The following is a 16,373-nucleotide window of genomic DNA, read 5'->3' on the forward strand; positions in this document are numbered from 1 at the left end:
AAAGCATTCATTTGAATGACAGAAAAGTAAACCTGTTTGATTTAGCAGTGTTTAAACAAGCTCAACAGCAGCCAGAAAAGCAACATTTGAAACCCTATTTCTCCACTCCTGTTTAAAGTGGGGGGTTTTTCACCTCACTCACTGTTATCACTGTCAGGAGGAATTTCCCCCGACATGCCCATCCTGCTCCTTCCAATATTTTCTGTCAAAATGTTTTTAAAGCCGCCTATACTGTGCAAATAAATGTGATAATAAGCGGCAGCATGAGACACATATATATATATATATATATATATATATATATATATATATATATATATATATATATATATATATATATATAGCTTTTACAGTTAAACTGACACAATCCTTGTTAGTGGAAAATTATAAGACGACTACACATTTTACAAAAACAGTGACCAGAGCATGGCTGAACATGTGGGTGTGGCTTCTCCCTGATAACCCTTACTTTAAAGCCCTTTTAATTAAATAAATAATGTGTGTCTGCTTCACTGTGTGGATCTTGTGTGGAGCATCACCGCCTTTCCAGCCAGACCGGCCTCCACCCCTCCTTTGGGAACCACATACTTGGTGCCATCACTGGCTCTCTGAGGGTCCATCATCCTCAGCTGCCCATTGCTCTGAGCTACAGTGTCCAAACTCCACAGCTGGTAGCGCAAGCTTTTACCTTGCTTAGCGAGGATGTAAACATCTCTGAGCGCCGTGCTGCCGGCGGGACAAGATGAGCTGCTGTCGGCGGCGAGGTAGAGCCACGGCAGAGAGGGATCAGGCTGAACATGCTCTTTACTCACACTCCCCTGGTCCACACTGAGGAGAACGCCTGGAATGAATAAACTCTGTTACTGTGTGGTCTGATTAGTCAAACTAGGCTCACTTTAAGGGAAATCCTACATAATAAACCCTGCCTTAGGTTGGGTTAGCTATTCATTCTTACCTGAAGCAACTGCCCAGTGCGCTCTGTGGCCACTACGCTGGCACGGCTCGTGGTTGTAATCCTCGTCATAGCTGTAAAAACTGTCAAGGAGTTTTGCTTTTCTCTTTAATCACAAATCCAAATCTACTGCTTTTCCTTCACAGCAACCCTTTCCCCATGGTTTGGTCCAGGATACGGGATGAGAACAGGCTGTCTCCCCCACAGGTGTGAGATGATGGCTGCAGCATTATTACCACTCAGACCCCCCGAAAGGAGCTTGGCCTTGCAGCCACACACCTCTTCTGCCAGCAGGGCCATATTGTCAGCTGACAAAATAAAAAGCTTAATGAGAACATAAAGAAATCAAAATTCACCAGCTTGAAACTGAATGTTTACTTGCTTGTGAAACATTAAATTAAATATCGGCTGCAAAATGTGTCATAAAGTTCCAAATGTTTAATCACAGCCTCCACCTGTTTCTTTTGCGTTTTTTTTTTTGCTCCCAAATACAAACAGACCTGAAGAGTTCACACATTTTTATTTTATACCCGAGAACATTTCACCCTGAGCCGTGTATCCCCTGCTCAGAGCTGTCTGAACCACCGTCTCCATGTCGACACTCAGCCACGGCTGCCGTAGGTAAGCAGCCATCCACAAAGCCACCAGACCACACCTACAAAGTTACCAGAAATAACACACTGAACAAATATGTCACCCACTCACGTAAAAGAAGTCAGGTAAACCAAATAACTAAAAACAATAAAATACTACAGAAGTTTAAAATTGTTGTGGAAACTGGCGTGCTATGCAACATACTTCTTAACCAAAAATAGATTGAGTTGTTGAGTGACAGGTATTACAGTGACACTTCACTTTAGTGACTTACTGTGGACCATCTTGAATGAGTGATGGCACGTAGGTGTTCGCCAGAATCCACTGCAGGTCCTTCCTGAAACTGAAGAACAAACAAATGGCACTGCATAACATGAAGGCATGGAGCTTGTTAACCGTTTATCTGCTGCACTTACACAAATGAAAAAGTTTTTTTCTCAGCCATGAATCAATTCTAAGCATCAGTTCCATATGTTGTGTCATATTATCTGCATCAAAACTGTAGCAGTTTACGGCATGTGAGTGTTTCCTATCCCCAACTGTTTCTAATCCCTGCTTTCTGATTCTTTTATAGTCACGTGTTAATCAACTGGCTGATAACTGTATTGGCTGCTAAGGTTTCAGGATACTTTGAGGAGTCAAATGCCAGCATTATAAAAAGCTTCTTTCACAGGACTATCATGTACAGTACTGTGCAAACGTCTTGAGCCACCCTTCATTTCATCCCGTTTTGCTATAAAATTTGAAATAGGTTGTCTTTGGATGATGACTGCTTTTCATTCAATTCAATGGAATTCAGTTTTATTTATACAGCACCAGATCACAACAACCGTCGCCTCAAGGTGCTTTATATTGTAAGGTAGACCCTACAATAATACATAAAGAGTAAAACTCAACAACCATACGACCCCCTATGAGCAAGCACTTTGGCAACAGTGGGAAGGAAAAACTCCCTTTTTAACAGGAAGAAGCCTCGAGCAGAACCAGGCTCAGGAAAGAGCCGCCATCTGCCGTGACCGGTTGGGATGAGGGGGGAGGGGAGGAAGACGGGACAAAAGACATGCCACGGAAGAGAGCCAGAGATAATTAATAAGTAATGATTCAACTCAGAGAGGTCTATTAACACATAGTGAGTGAGAAAGGTGACTAAAGAAGCACTCAGTGCATCATGGGAATCCCCCAGCAGCCTACACCTATTGCAGCACATAGTTAGTGCTGGATCACCTTTATTCCACTGACACTGTGTTTGGAATCATTGTCATGCTGAAAATGAATTTGTTGCCAGTTAGATGCTTTCCAGATGGTACTGATGGTGGATCAAAATGTGATGGTATTTTTCTGCATTTATAATTCCATCTCGTGTAATTCGGCATACCTCAGCCTTTTCTCCCTGTTTTCCTTCCTTAAGAACAGCTTCTTGAAAGACACTTTCAGTGAGACCATTTCTGATGAGGCTTCAGTGAACAGTAGATGGATAAACTGAAAGGCCAGATCCATCTGATTCTGCTTCCAGTCTTTAATGGATTTCTTCTTATTTTACAAGGACATTTCTTCCAGATATTTTTCATCTGCTGAAGTTTTTTAGGCCTTTCACTTCTTTTGTCTTCTATTTTGCAATTTTCTCAAATATTTAAGAACACACTACACACCAAGCAAAAATACCATTTTATGTCTGCCAAATTGTATTATCTGACACTTTTTCATAGATTCAACTAAAGAAATGGGAACAAATTATGTTTTTATATAATAGGCTGCTAGTAACAAAGTGCCCAAAGATACAATTTAAAATAAGTACTTTTCCAAGTTGTCTGTAATGTGACTCACACTGACAACGGTTTGAGTTAGGTTCCCTTTTTTATGCTATGATTCATAGGTCAATATTAAGTTGCACAAAAAAGATTATTCCTCTGAATAAACGTCAAATGGGAGGACTGGACTGAGAATGAGTGGAAAAAGCAGCCAATGCCCAAAGAAAAACTTTTCAAAGACCTTCAGAAAGTCTGAAGAACTATTGTTAAAGACCAATTTAAAAAAAATGACAAGGAGGTCTCACTCTTGGCTCAGGACTTTTGCCCCAATCTTGACATTCAGTTTTATTGACTCCATGTCAGAGATATATTCAGGCAACTCTCTGTTCTTGGGGTTAAGCTACAATGCAATAATATCACAATATAATAGGATAATGCAACTTTGTAGCAAAGTTGTAGTAGTACTCAATACAAAACAACATAACCATCAGAGAAACACACTCTTTGTATACAGTCCATTGTGGTGTCTGTGCGTGTACTATTTTTAAACTTTTTAATTAAATAACAAATCTCTCACTTTACTACTGTCTTTCATCCTTCCTGTGAGATTCATTTTCATCACTGCAAGCTAGTTAAGGTCTCTCTTTACTTTAATTCATAATTACAGCCATTTAGGTATATTACAGTTATTTGTTATATTTTGTAACTTTGTAGCATTATTTCATTTAGTTTAGCTAGTTACTGTTCTTAACGTCTTGGAGCAGCTGTGATCACATAATTACCTGTGTGATTAATAAAGTATCCTGATTCTGATTGTGGGACACTTATCGACTCATAAGTTCATCCGTTCAGACATCTGACCAGGATGCCTCCAGGACAATACAGGAGAGGTATTTTGGGCCGGCCCAGGACACACTGAAGAGATTATATCTCTGAGATTTTCCCGAGCAAACCCACTGTCCCCTCAGGAGAGATGGAGGAAGATGAGAAGGAGGTCTGCTGCCCCCACCACCCACATAAGTGGCAGAAAATAGATGCATATATTGCTCTGTCAATACTTTATCTCACTGCTCACTGGTTCTGGATTATATAACTGTACATTCTGAGATGTGTCCTGGTCCGTGGGTTTTGTTATGTTTTAGGTTTTCTGGACTTTAGATTTCTTTTCACTGTTATTCCTTAAGATTTTTATTTTTAAGCTTTTTACTTGAATTCTGGTTTATATTGGTTATTAATAGGTAACTCTTTGTTTAGCCTAGCTTCCCCACGTGTCTTCTTGTATCTTGTAGTTAAGTTGTTGTCTCTGTGTTAGGTGTCCCTCTGTTACATTACTCACTTGGTGAATCCTTGCCTCTTATGTTTGGTTTTTAGTTCCTGTGTCTTTGATTAGTTTAAGCGCATGGTTGTGTTGTTTGTCCCTAAAAACATCATCAAAGATAAGTTACACAGTCATGGCTGATTATGCTGCACATGGATTTTTAATCAATAACCTGTATGGCTGTGCTGGCAGATGAAACATTTGAACTGCACAATGGATCTGCTTGATCAACTTGAGCATGACTGTGTGTGACAAATGTCTGCCAAGCATGTGAGCACTTAAAAATGTGCAGACTACTTTTGTTTCCTGTGTTTTATTCACACCCTCAGGCTCCATAGTCGAATCTTAATCTGATAGCTCATTGTCTATGAGGCTGCAGTCAGGCGCCCTGGTCCTTTAACCGCGTTACAAGTGGCGAGCCAGCCAGGAGCCTTTGTGTGTGAATATTTTGGGGTCTTACGTACAATTTTCTTTACTTATTTACTTCGCTTTTGCTGAACATAAAATCAAAAATGGATTCAGTTGCACTTTCTGGCATAAATATATCACAGTCTGTGATGATCTCCGGTGTGTCTAACACAAAATCCGATAATGAAATTCTTGACTACTTGCGTACTTATGGGAATCTTAGCCGTCATTTTTACGTAAATGATCCCGCAAGTACTTTCTTCAAAAACCTGATCGCTGAGTTTGTAGATACCACTGCTTTTACAACTCTAGAGCCGTTTCTGCCATACACCCACTGTTCTAAAAGTGTTGCCGACCTTGTTTTCCGCGTCACAGCTTTGGCCTGTGAGTACGCCGCCACGGAGGACAGCAGCAGTCCCCCTCCCAATTACCTCAAAGAGCTCAAGCATATTGCTGATCGCAGCGGGCACCGGTTTGAAGATGTCTTGAAGACAGTAATGAGGCAGATTGGTCAACATTTGCATGAAGCAGGAGCAGGTGATGATGGAAAAGTTGAATATGATGAGGAAAATGGAGTAGATGAGGACATTGGTGTAGAGGAAGAAGAAAGGGAACTGGAGCAGCAGCAATTGTCTTCACCTCCTGCCAGACAGGTTTCCACTGACCAGCAGGGGGCACGACCTCGTCAAAGCCAGACTGGACCAACTCCAAGAGTATCACTCACAGCCCCTGATCTCAACCCACCACAAATACAAAGGGTTGTTGTTGAGCATGTGGTCCGAAACCCAGACATAAGCACCACAACTTCACTACGTCTCCGTGCTTTTTCAGGAAGGATTCCTAAGCCAAGTAGTGAAGCAGATTTTGAATCATGGCGTTCCCAAATTGATCTACTGCTTGCCGACCCCAGTTTGTCAGCTCTATACGTCGCCAGGCGTATTATAGAGAGCCTGTTGTCACCTGCTGCTGATTTGGTTAAAGGTCTAAGTCCCAACACATTGCCTTCAGTCATACTAAGTGTACTTGACTCCGCTTTTGGAACAGTTCAAGATGGTGAAGAATTGTATGCTCAATACTTAAACATTCTTCAAAATCCAGGTGAACGACCATCCGCTTACCTCCAAAGATTGCAGCTAACCCTCAGCACTGTTGTAAAGCAAGGAGGACTTGCAGCTGCTGACATGAATAAGCATCTGCTGAAGCAGTTTTGTCGTGGGTGTTGGGATAACACTATACTAACCAAACTACAATTAGAACAGCAAAAGGACAACCCACCACCTTTCTCTGACTTGTTGTTGTCGTTACGGACAGAAGAAGACAGACAAATTGCTAAGGAGTCACTTATGAAGAAATACATCGGTTCATCAAAACAAAAAGCTAACATCCAATCCCAAAGTACTTGTTCTTGTGGGCACTCTACAGCCAATGAAGAGCTAAAAGAAATGAAAAAACAACTCCAAACCCTCCAACAGCAAATGTCCCAACTTTTGTCCCAAAAACGTCCAACCGAGTCAAAGTTTAAGCCACGACAAACCAAATCCAGTCATTCTTCACCTCAGTCAAATACCAGACCCAAGCCATGGTACTGTTTTAACTGTGGAGAAGATGGCCATGTTTCTTCCATCTGCAACAACAGAGCAAACTCCAGTCTTGTTGAACAGAAAAAGAGCCAATTAAGGAAAAAACAGCAAGAGTGGGACGCTAGAAATACTTCATCTTTAAACTAGAAGGAGTTTCTGTGGTGGGACACACAGGAGCTGCGTGCACGAACAGTCCCAGAAACCACAACAAATTTCCATTGTTGCCAAAAGGGCTTGTGGGGACCAAAAGCACAGGCCAAATTCAAATCAAAGGCAACCATTTCAACTGTCTTCTTGATTCTGGCTCTCAGGTTACTACGATTCCTTTTTCCTTCTATAATACTTACCTTTCAGACCATCCAATCAAACCACTGGATGATCTGTTGGAAGTAGAAGGAGCAAATGGACAAGCCGTACCTTACCTGGGATACATTGAGATTAACATGACGTTCCCAGCTAATTTTCTTGGTTCATCCATTAATGTTGATACACTTGCGCTTGTCGTGCCTGACGTCCAGCAATCACCCCCAATGATACTTGTTGGTACCAACACTCTTGACGTTGCGTACAGCAAACACTGTGATACCCTCTCTGAGCAGTCATTCCTGCCATCTGGTTCCGGTTACATTGCAGTTTATAAAATCCTCCAGTGTCGCCACATCCAGAATTCAAATGACCAGTATGCTCCTGTAATCTTAAAGTCAGACCAACCGCATACGATTACTGCTGGCCAAACCACTGTCCTTGAGGGATGTCTGGTCACAAGGATATTCCAAGGTGAGAAAGCAGTTATTCTTGAACACCCCACCTCCAGTTCTCTGCCTGGTGGACTCCTAGTAAAAACCTGCCTTGTGGACTTACCTAAACGTCGGCCATATTCTCTGCCTGTTGTAGTGAGTAATGAGTCCGACCATGAAATCCACATTCCAGCTCGAGCTATTATTGCAGAAATCAGCGCCTTCCAAGAGGTCATTTCCAAAGAGCAACCCACCCAGTATTCAGACCAGTCTATAGAGTTGTTACCTCCATCTCAACCACCATACAACTTTGGAGATTCCCCCTTAACTCCAGACTGGAAAGAACGCATTGTTCAAAAACTCAACACTATTCCTGAAGTATTTGCCAAACACGATCTGGATTTCGGCAGGACCAACAAAGTTAAACACCAAATCAAATTGTCCGATCCAACTCCTTTCAAGCAAAGACCACGACCAATTCACCCTCAAGATCTTGATGCTGTCAGGAAGCACCTGCAAGAACTTCTTGACTCTGGCGTTAACAGAGAATCTGACTCACCATTTGCCTCTCCAATTGTGGTTGCACGCAAAAAGAACGGCAGTATACGTCTTTGTATTGACTACCGCAAACTCAATCTGCAAACAATCAAAGATGCTTATGCTCTGCCTAAACTGGAAGACACCTTCTCCGCACTTGCAGGATCAAAGTGGTTCACGGTGCTAGACCTCAAGTCGGGTTACTACCAAATCGAAATGGAGGAGAAGGATAAGGCAAAGACTGCCTTTGTCTGCCCAGTAGGATTTTGGGAATTTAATCGGATGCCACAAGGGATTACCAACGCACCAAGCACTTTCCAACGGCTGATGGAAAAATGCATGGGAGAATTAAATCTAAAAGAAGTCTTGGTTTTCATTGACGATCTCATTGTCTTTGCACCAACTCTTGAGGAACATGAAGCTCGCCTGATGAAAGTTCTCACCAGACTCAAAGATTTTGGCTTGAAGCTTTCACTTGAGAAATGCATGTTCTTCCAGACATCGGTGAAGTATCTGGGCCATGTAGTGTCCCAGGCTGGTGTTGAAACTGATCTGGACAAGATTTCCACACTCACTTCTTGGCCAGTGCCAAAAAACTTGAAGGAATTAAGATCTTTCCTTGGTTTTGCTGGGTACTACAGACGTTTTGTCCAGGGATATTCGGCCATTGTCAAGCCGTTACATGAACTCACTGCTGGTTATCCACCTTCTCAGAGGAAACTGAGACGAACTGTAAAGCCAGAGAATTACCTCAACCCCAAAGAGCCATTTGGAGGACGATGGACGCAAATGTGTCAACAAGCTTTTGAGTCCATTATTGACAAACTCACTTCTGCCCCAGTTCTGGCATTTGCTGATCCCCAGAAACCATACACACTCCACACTGATGCCAGTGCCACAGGTCTTGGTGCGGTGCTGTATCAAGAGCAGGATGGAAAAAACAGAGCTGTAGCATATGCCAGCAGAGGTCTTTCCCGGAGTGAGTCAAAGTATCCCGCCCACAAATTGGAGTTTCTTGCTTTGAAGTGGGCGGTGACTGAAAAATTCCACGACTACCTTTATGGTGCTCAGTTTACAGTTGTGACAGACAGCAACCCATTAACATACCTCTTATCATCAGCAAAACTTGACGCTACCGGTTACAGATGGCTTTCAGCTTTGTCCACTTTCACCTTCAAATTAATCTACAGAGCAGGAAAGCAGAACTCGGATGCTGATGGTTTGTCTCGCCGACCTCATGGTGAACTGTCTGATGATCCTCTGTCACAGAAAGAACGTGAGCGAATCTGGAGATTTGCATGGCAACATCTCAATGAACCAGATTATGTCTCTATTGACCAGCATACCATCAAAGCAGTTTGTGACCGTCATCTGATGTACAGTTCAAGCACGGATCCTGATCTTGCTCTGGTGTTATCCATGTCTGTCAATGTCGACAGTCTGCCTGACAGTTTCACGGACGACATCCAGTTCACCTCCATGGTACTCCCCCAAATCTCAACAGCTGACCTTGCAGCCAAACAACGCCTTGACCCTGTCATCCGGCATGTCATAGCTCAGGTTGAACGAGGCGAGTCACCACCGCCATTCCTGAGGGAAGAACTTCCCGATCTACCTCTATTACTGCGAGAAGTAAATAAACTGGAGCTCCATAACACCCTTCTCGTCAGGAAGAGACAAGTGGGAAGTGACTTCGCATACCAGCTAGTGCTACCTGAGGAATATCGGCCAGTTGTACTTAACCACCTACATGATCAAATGGGTCACATGGGAATCGACAGAACGCTGGACTTGGTCCGTTCCCGGTTTTATTGGCCTAAGATGACACGTGATGTGGTCAATAAAATAAGACAGTGCGAAAGATGCGTGAGACGCAAATCCCCATCTGAACGAGCCGCACCTCTGGTCAATATCAAAACCTCTCATCCCATGGAACTGGTGTGCATGGATTTTCTCTCTGTGGAACCAGATCGTGGAGTCAAAGACATACTTGTCATAACTGACCATTTCACAAAATATGCCATTGCTGTGCCAACACCAAACCAGAAAGCCAGGACTGTTGCCAAATGTTTATGGGACAACTTTCTTGTGCATTATGGTATCCCAGAACGTTTGCACAGTGACCAAGGCCCTGACTTTGAATCCAGAATCATCCGAGAGCTTTGTGAAATGGCTGGGATCCACAAAATAAGAACCACTCCATACCATCCAAGAGGCAATCCTGTTGAACGGTTTAACCGAACATTACTGGATATGCTAGGAACACTCACAGCTCAACAGAAATCCCATTGGAAAGATTTTGTAAAACCTCTGGTGCATGCATACAATTGCACAAGAAACGATGTTACAGGTTTTTCACCATATGAGCTTATGTTTGGCCGCCAACCTCGCTTACCGGTGGACTTGGCCTTTGGACTACCCCTTGCCAAAGAAGGATCAACATCCCACACACAATATGTGGACAAACTAAAGTCCCACCTAGAAGAAAGTTACAAGCTGGCCATCGAAAACTCAGAAAAGGTGATGAAACGTAACAAAAACAGATTTGATAAAAATGTCACTGCATCACAGCTGAATGTTGGAGACAGAGTTCTTGTGAGGAACGTGCGGCTAAGAGGCAAACACAAGCTTGCAGATAAATGGGAGTCATCTGTGTACATTGTAGTGAAGAAAGCCGGCACTCTTCCTGTGTATACAGTTCGACCCGAAGGCCAAGACAAGCCCCTGAGAACTTTACATCGAGACCTCCTACTGCCCTGTGGGTATTTACCACCTGAAAAGGAAATGCTTACTAAGCAGAAGAGGAAAATGCCTGTCTTACCCGTGTCTCCTGTACGTGCTGATGATGCTGATAACAATGACGAAGAGGAACTAATCTCATACCTACCTGTTCCCTTCTCTGCTGAACCTGTCACCTTCACAACAACCATCGACTTACCCAATACTCCGCAACCTGTGCCACTTATCAACCAGCCCGATGTCCCTGTAGTATTGGCTACAGAGGAAGAGAATGCTATCCTCTCAGAGGAACCTGTACCTGCTGAAGAGGAACAAGTTATTGCTAGCGGAACCGTGGAAGCTGGCTTTGAGCCAGTTGATCTTGTCGAAACTTCTCACGATGAAGAAAGTCTGTCTTCTGATTCGGAAGCATCCAGAAGTAACTTGTCACAACACTCACCTACTGAATCAGAGCCTCTCAGTCCTGAGGCAGAACCACCTTTGAGGCATTCAACCCGCACCAGGAATCCTCCTGATCGGCTGCAATACATCAAGCCTGGTAAGCCTCTGTTAAAGAGCGTTCAGACCTTCCTGCATGGGTTAAGTTCTGTCTTCTCCTTCGCTCTTCAAGACGATGAAGAAGAGGAGACGATGCCTTCACACCTCAGCCAACCAGTCATTCGCTGCCAGCCTAGTCCATGTACGAGGACGTCCATGAGATTAGGGGGGGAGAGTGTAACCACGGTAACTTCTGACCCCACTTCCGCCAGTCCCTTTATTGTGGCGGGAATGAATCCTGTATAAGTTCCGGGTCAATCAGCTGCATGTCCCTGCTCCTCTGGCTGCTGTTGTCCCTGTGGTTGGCGTACTTGTCAGATATCGACAAATTTTGCACTACAGGCCAGTTGACAGCGTGCAATAACCCGGCCGATTCATTCATCTTTACACTACCTCACACTCGACTCAACGGTGAGTTATTTGTTTGTTTTGTTTTGTCACAATTAATGTACATGCGGAGCCGCGATCGCACATCCTACAATGCCGGTAAGCTAATGCTAGGCTAGCGACAGTAAGTGCAATTACTAGTGTCATCTATTGAATATTGTTGTTTTTGTTTATTCCATTATGGCCGAATGTTGACTTAACGTATCTAGAGTTGAACGAGTGATTTGATTTTTGTAGTTTTGTCCGTTTTGGATGTTTTTTGTTACTTTTCTGATGAAATGCCGAAACGGCCTATGAGATTTTGCATTGAGTTAAATTCCATTTACATTATTGAATCTGTTGCGCAACACCTGTGATTAAATGAGTTTTGTAAATATATTTGATTAACTTTGGATAATATTTATTAGCTTTAACGCTGATATACTTTGATGGGACCCATGAGAATGTCTTTCTAGAATAGTATTTAGAATGACATTCATTATAAGAGATGATGGTTTATTGATTGTTGTATGAAACGTGGCATTGATTACTTGACTTTGTTATTTATGGATTTATGTATTTATTTTGTCACAGCAGTAGAATGCTGTTTCATTTTCTTCTGTGAATGATAATTTCTGTTTTTTGACCTTGTTTAGGTCAGGTTTTTTTTTTGTTCTCCCGCGATCAGCCCTGATCAGCGCGAGATGGCGAGCCACCCGACCACCGCTACGTTGCGGTAGGAATTGTGAACCTATGGACTGAATCACAAATTGTTGACAATGACCTATCACAGGTCCATGGAACTAAACTAAATCACATACTGGACTACACCTCATCCCACCTCCTTTTGGAACCTACTAAGCTGTTTTGTATTGTCAACATTATTTTTGTTTGTGATATATATGCATATGTTTTTATTTCTTTTGTACATCCGTCTATACACTTCTCATAACAAACATAATATATATATATATATATTTGAGCTCTACTTTTGTTTCCTGTGTTTTATTCACACCCTCAGGCTCCATAGTCGAATCTTAATCTGATAGCTCATTGTCTATGAGGCTGCAGTCAGGCGCCCTGGTCCTTTAACCGCGTTACATGCAGATTTATCAATTTTCCACACAAAGCGAAAACATTCATGATAAAAACCTGACCTGGTCTCCCTCTGACTGATCAGCAAGCAAGCCTCTGTATGATCTCCCTCTACAGCACGTCTACTGCTGGCTATAGTCTGATACAGCTTCTTCTTTGGTGCTGACGTTTGAGGTGGTGTACATGGAGCAGGTGGAGGAGGTGGAGGCGGTGGAGGTGGCAGGGAGCATTCCATTGACATCTTCTTCTATCCTGAGGAATTCTGGACTAATAAAGTAGAAATTAGTTAGAAAACGGGGGCAAGCTGCAGCAAGCCAGTATAAACTGTAATTATAGAACCTGCAACTACCTGCCCAACTTCGACTTCTTCTTATAATAAGCTAATAACTAAACCTGTCAACATACAGGACCAAATGACGAACGTTATTCGATGTTGGAGACTATTTTAGTGCAAACTGGTGTGCAGAAATCATATACAAGTACTTGGTTTATGGTCTTTTGTACACTTACCCCACACCCACTTATCTAACTAGCAAAGCCAGCTAACGACACCCGGCTTGTCCCCATATTTGGCAGTACTACTCTCGCGCTGCGTCTTCTTCTTCTTTGTGTAGTCACTCCTCAGGAACATAGAAACATACCGCCCTCCAGTGCATCTAAATTATCTCAGTACCAACTGCAAAATTAATACATATGACTCTAACTGCTAGTTAAATATGAAGCTAAAGATAAATTATAAGAATTTAAAAAAGCGCTAAAATAACCCGGACTAAAATATGTGCCACACCATAATCTGAACTCTGAGAAGAATTGTATCAGAATGTCTGCCCCTATGTTATATTTTTAGCCAAAACTGTGACACAAAATGTTATGTTGCCACAATGATTGGAAACAGCTACAACAGGAAAAAAAATAATAATAAAATGGGACACGGATGTTAAACATCGGAAGTTACGCTTGCACTGTTATCGCGAGAACAGAAAACGGGATTTGTGAAGACCGGGTTTTCATTCATCAGGTAGGAACGTCAAGCTAAAGACTTGAATCGTTAATTTTCTTATAAAGAAACACTTCTTCCGCGCTTTCATGTACTTAAATAATGCATTTGAGCTTTTTGTGACGATCTTAAGTATTTGGGTGATTAGTATATACATGTAAAACACCAAACAAGGTGTTAATTTGTAGTAGATAGCTTGCAGGCTAACCCTCCCCGTCACGTTTGGTGAGTGTTTGCTAACGGTCGCTAGCTAGTTAGCTACTTAGCATCTAATCTAAACTGTGCCTCAGACTGTCTCTAAAGATACAAACGTTCATCAAACGCTCATCAGCAGATTAAAGGATGGCCACCCCGGATGTCCGGCTAAATCATACTATCTACATCAACAACCTGAATGAGAAGATCAAGAAAGATGGTGAGGTTTGCACGTTGAAATCTCTTTCCGTTTAAATAAGCACAACCAGAGTAATCATTTTGTGTGTGTGTGTGTGTGTGTGTGTGTGTGTGTGTGTGTGTGTGTGTGTGTGGGGTGTGTGTGTGTGTGTGTTTTGTTTTTTTACTGCAGAGCTGAAAAAGTCGCTGTACGCCATCTTCTCACAGTTCGGACAGATTTTGGATATCCTGGTGGCACGAAACATAAAGATGAAGGGTCAGGCCTTTGTTATCTTCAAAGAGATTAACAGCGCCTCCAATGCGCTGAGATCCATGCAGGGCTTCCCCTTCTATGATAAACCGATGGTAGGGTAACTAAACACTGAATATCACACAACTGCTGCTTACCATAGTTTGTGTGTCACATGTGATCTTTCTGTTTGGTCCTGCAGCGCATACAGTATTCAAAGACTGACTCTGACATCATAGCTAAAATGAAGGGGACTTACGTAGAGCGTGACCGCAAAAAAGAGAAGAAGAAGATCAAAGGACCCGATGGCACTGGACCAAAGAAGGGTGTAGCTGGTGCAGCCATGGTCGCTGGTGTGCCTGCCGCTATGCCTGTAAGTGGAGCCAGAGCTGTTTTATTGGTTATTTTGGCAACTATCATGTATTCACAAGGAGCTCTGAGCCAAAGTGTGGGCAGAGACACAAAGTATAAAAACCCTGAGATTTCGAACTTTAATATGTTGGAAAATTCTTGGTTATTTTGTTCTATAGAGTAGATGTTTTATAGTAGATTCCTACTGTTTCCTGGATCACAGAATACCCTAAAGAAAGGCCACAGTTTGTCAGGTGTGTTTCTGAGACATTAATGAGCAACATGGGGGCTCCACAGGGGACTGTCCTGGGTCCATGGCTTTCTACATTGCATACAGCAGACTTCGATATATAGATACAGAAAATCATTCTCTACAAATGGCAGATGAGCTGTGTCAAACATATGAATTTCCGTTTGTTATCAATGAAGTTGTTCTTATGGCTAAAACATGTTTTCAGCTCAAGTTGCAGAACAAAAAACATGATACTGAATTGGGATGAACCTTTTAGGAACAATATTAATAAATAAGGAAACAAAAGCAAAGGGAGAAAGTTTCTCCTGCATTTAGAACAGTTTGTGTGATTGAAAACTGACCCTATTTTCATTGACAAATGTAAATAGTAGCACACACATCTCAGAAGAGGAAAATGGACATCGGGTTTTCTATTAACAAGCTCTTCACTCTTTAGGGAATGCCTCCAATGAGCCAGGCTCCCCGTATGATGCACATGCCTGGCCAGCCACCTTACATGCCCCCTCCAGGCATGATGCCACCTCCAGGGATGGCACCTGGCCAGATGCCCCCTGGTGCCATTCCTCCTGGTCAGATGATGCCTGGGCAGATGCCTGGACAAATGCCCCAGCAGGTAGTGTTTTGTCACAGAGCATGTTGTGTCTTCATTTAATTTAATAAATTGATATTTTTCTGGTTGATTGAATCTGATATCCAATGTGTACTCGTAGGTTGCAGAAAATCCCCCCAATCACATCCTCTTCCTCACCAACTTGCCGGAGGAGACCAACGAGCTCATGCTGTCCATGCTCTTCAACCAGTCAGTAGCAAACCCATTCTCTAGATCTAGTTTTGCACGCTTGTGTCTGTTATAGGCTGAGCCTAACTGTTGGTGTGTGCGTTTTAGGTTCCCAGGTTTCAAAGAGGTGCGTCTGGTCCCCGGACGCCACGACATCGCATTTGTGGAGTTTGAGAACGAGGTGCAGGCCGGAGCTGCACGAGATGCACTACAAGGCTTCAAGATCACACAGACGAATGCAATGAAGATTTCATTCGCTAAGAAATAAGCTCTCAGGAAGGGTGGTCTTTGTTTTTTAAACTTGCAGTAAATCTGACTGTGATTTATTCTTAGAAATTGACTTTCAGGGTTGCACGTAAGTATGTGTCAAGCTGGTGTCTTTTTTTTTTTTTTTAGCTTTACATCAAAATCCACAAGCAGCTTGATATGTCTTCTATATTTGTCATAAAGCATTGCACCCAGAGTCTGGTTTACCAGACATTGTACCTGGAGCTTTTCTTTTTCTTTTTATAAATAAAACTGTTCTAAGAATGTGCTGCTCTTCATTTAAGCTGCAGTTTGAGCTTTCCGCCAATAGGCGATGCTTTCTCTCCTCTTGTGTTAAACATTTTCTCTCAAGTCCCTGTAGTCAAAAGGATCTCATGTTTAAACAACTTCAGCTGCACAACATGTAGAAGGAGAAACCAGCATTGAGAAAACCCTGTGTGGTTTTTTTTTTCTTTTAAAGAATACCAATGCTGTGTGCTGCAGTCTGAATTTAG

At 42.6% G+C, this 16,373-nt stretch overlaps 3 protein-coding genes across 10 annotated transcripts; 2 read left to right on the top strand and 1 right to left on the bottom strand.

The window, feature by feature from the left end:
* Window positions 1–341: 341 nt before the first annotated feature.
* Window positions 342–13,494, bottom strand: actmap (actin maturation protease). Of its 4 annotated transcripts, none has more exons than XM_004543626.5 (8): window positions 13,122–13,494; window positions 12,961–13,004; window positions 12,674–12,873; window positions 1,821–1,889; window positions 1,483–1,607; window positions 1,131–1,260; window positions 956–1,026; window positions 342–841 (listed from the first exon to the last, which is right to left on the bottom strand). In XM_004543626.5, the coding sequence occupies exons 3-8, from the start codon at window positions 12,850–12,852 to the stop codon at window positions 510–512; spliced, it is 906 nt and encodes a 301-aa protein (XP_004543683.2). In that variant the 5' UTR covers window positions 12,853–12,873; window positions 12,961–13,004; window positions 13,122–13,494; the 3' UTR covers window positions 342–509. The 4 variants fall into 4 exon arrangements, with proteins under 4 accessions (XP_004543683.2, XP_004543681.2, XP_004543684.2 ...); XM_004543624.5 differs by having other exon boundaries at window positions 12,674–12,878; XM_004543627.5 differs by lacking the exon at window positions 12,961–13,004.
* On the top strand, window positions 10,205–12,467 carry LOC143412473 (uncharacterized). Of its 2 annotated transcripts, none has more exons than XM_076873243.1 (2): window positions 10,205–11,565; window positions 12,178–12,467. In XM_076873243.1, the coding sequence occupies exon 1, from the start codon at window positions 10,245–10,247 to the stop codon at window positions 11,394–11,396; it is 1,152 nt and encodes a 383-aa protein (XP_076729358.1). In that variant the 5' UTR covers window positions 10,205–10,244; the 3' UTR covers window positions 11,397–11,565; window positions 12,178–12,467. The 2 variants fall into 2 exon arrangements, with proteins under 2 accessions (XP_076729358.1, XP_076729357.1); XM_076873242.1 differs by having other exon boundaries at window positions 10,205–11,561; window positions 12,173–12,467.
* Window positions 13,495–13,496: 2 nt separating the features above from the next.
* Window positions 13,497–16,157, top strand: snrpa (small nuclear ribonucleoprotein polypeptide A). 4 transcript variants are annotated; one of them, XM_004543621.3, is made up of 7 exons: window positions 13,497–13,629; window positions 13,943–14,023; window positions 14,174–14,346; window positions 14,433–14,603; window positions 15,271–15,447; window positions 15,545–15,633; window positions 15,721–16,157. In XM_004543621.3, the coding sequence occupies exons 2-7, from the start codon at window positions 13,951–13,953 to the stop codon at window positions 15,878–15,880; spliced, it is 843 nt and encodes a 280-aa protein (XP_004543678.1). In that variant the 5' UTR covers window positions 13,497–13,629; window positions 13,943–13,950; the 3' UTR covers window positions 15,881–16,157. The 4 variants fall into 4 exon arrangements, with proteins under 4 accessions (XP_004543678.1, XP_004543677.1, XP_004543675.1 ...); XM_004543620.3 differs by having other exon boundaries at window positions 13,558–13,629; window positions 13,940–14,023; XM_004543618.4 differs by lacking the exon at window positions 13,497–13,629 and adding an exon at window positions 13,636–13,833 and having other exon boundaries at window positions 13,940–14,023.
* The last annotated feature ends 216 nt before the right edge of the window (window positions 16,158–16,373 follow it).

Source organism: Maylandia zebra, linkage group LG14 (assembly GCF_041146795.1).
Source record: "Maylandia zebra isolate NMK-2024a linkage group LG14, Mzebra_GT3a, whole genome shotgun sequence".
Taxonomy (NCBI): Eukaryota; Metazoa; Chordata; class Actinopteri; order Cichliformes; family Cichlidae; genus Maylandia; species Maylandia zebra.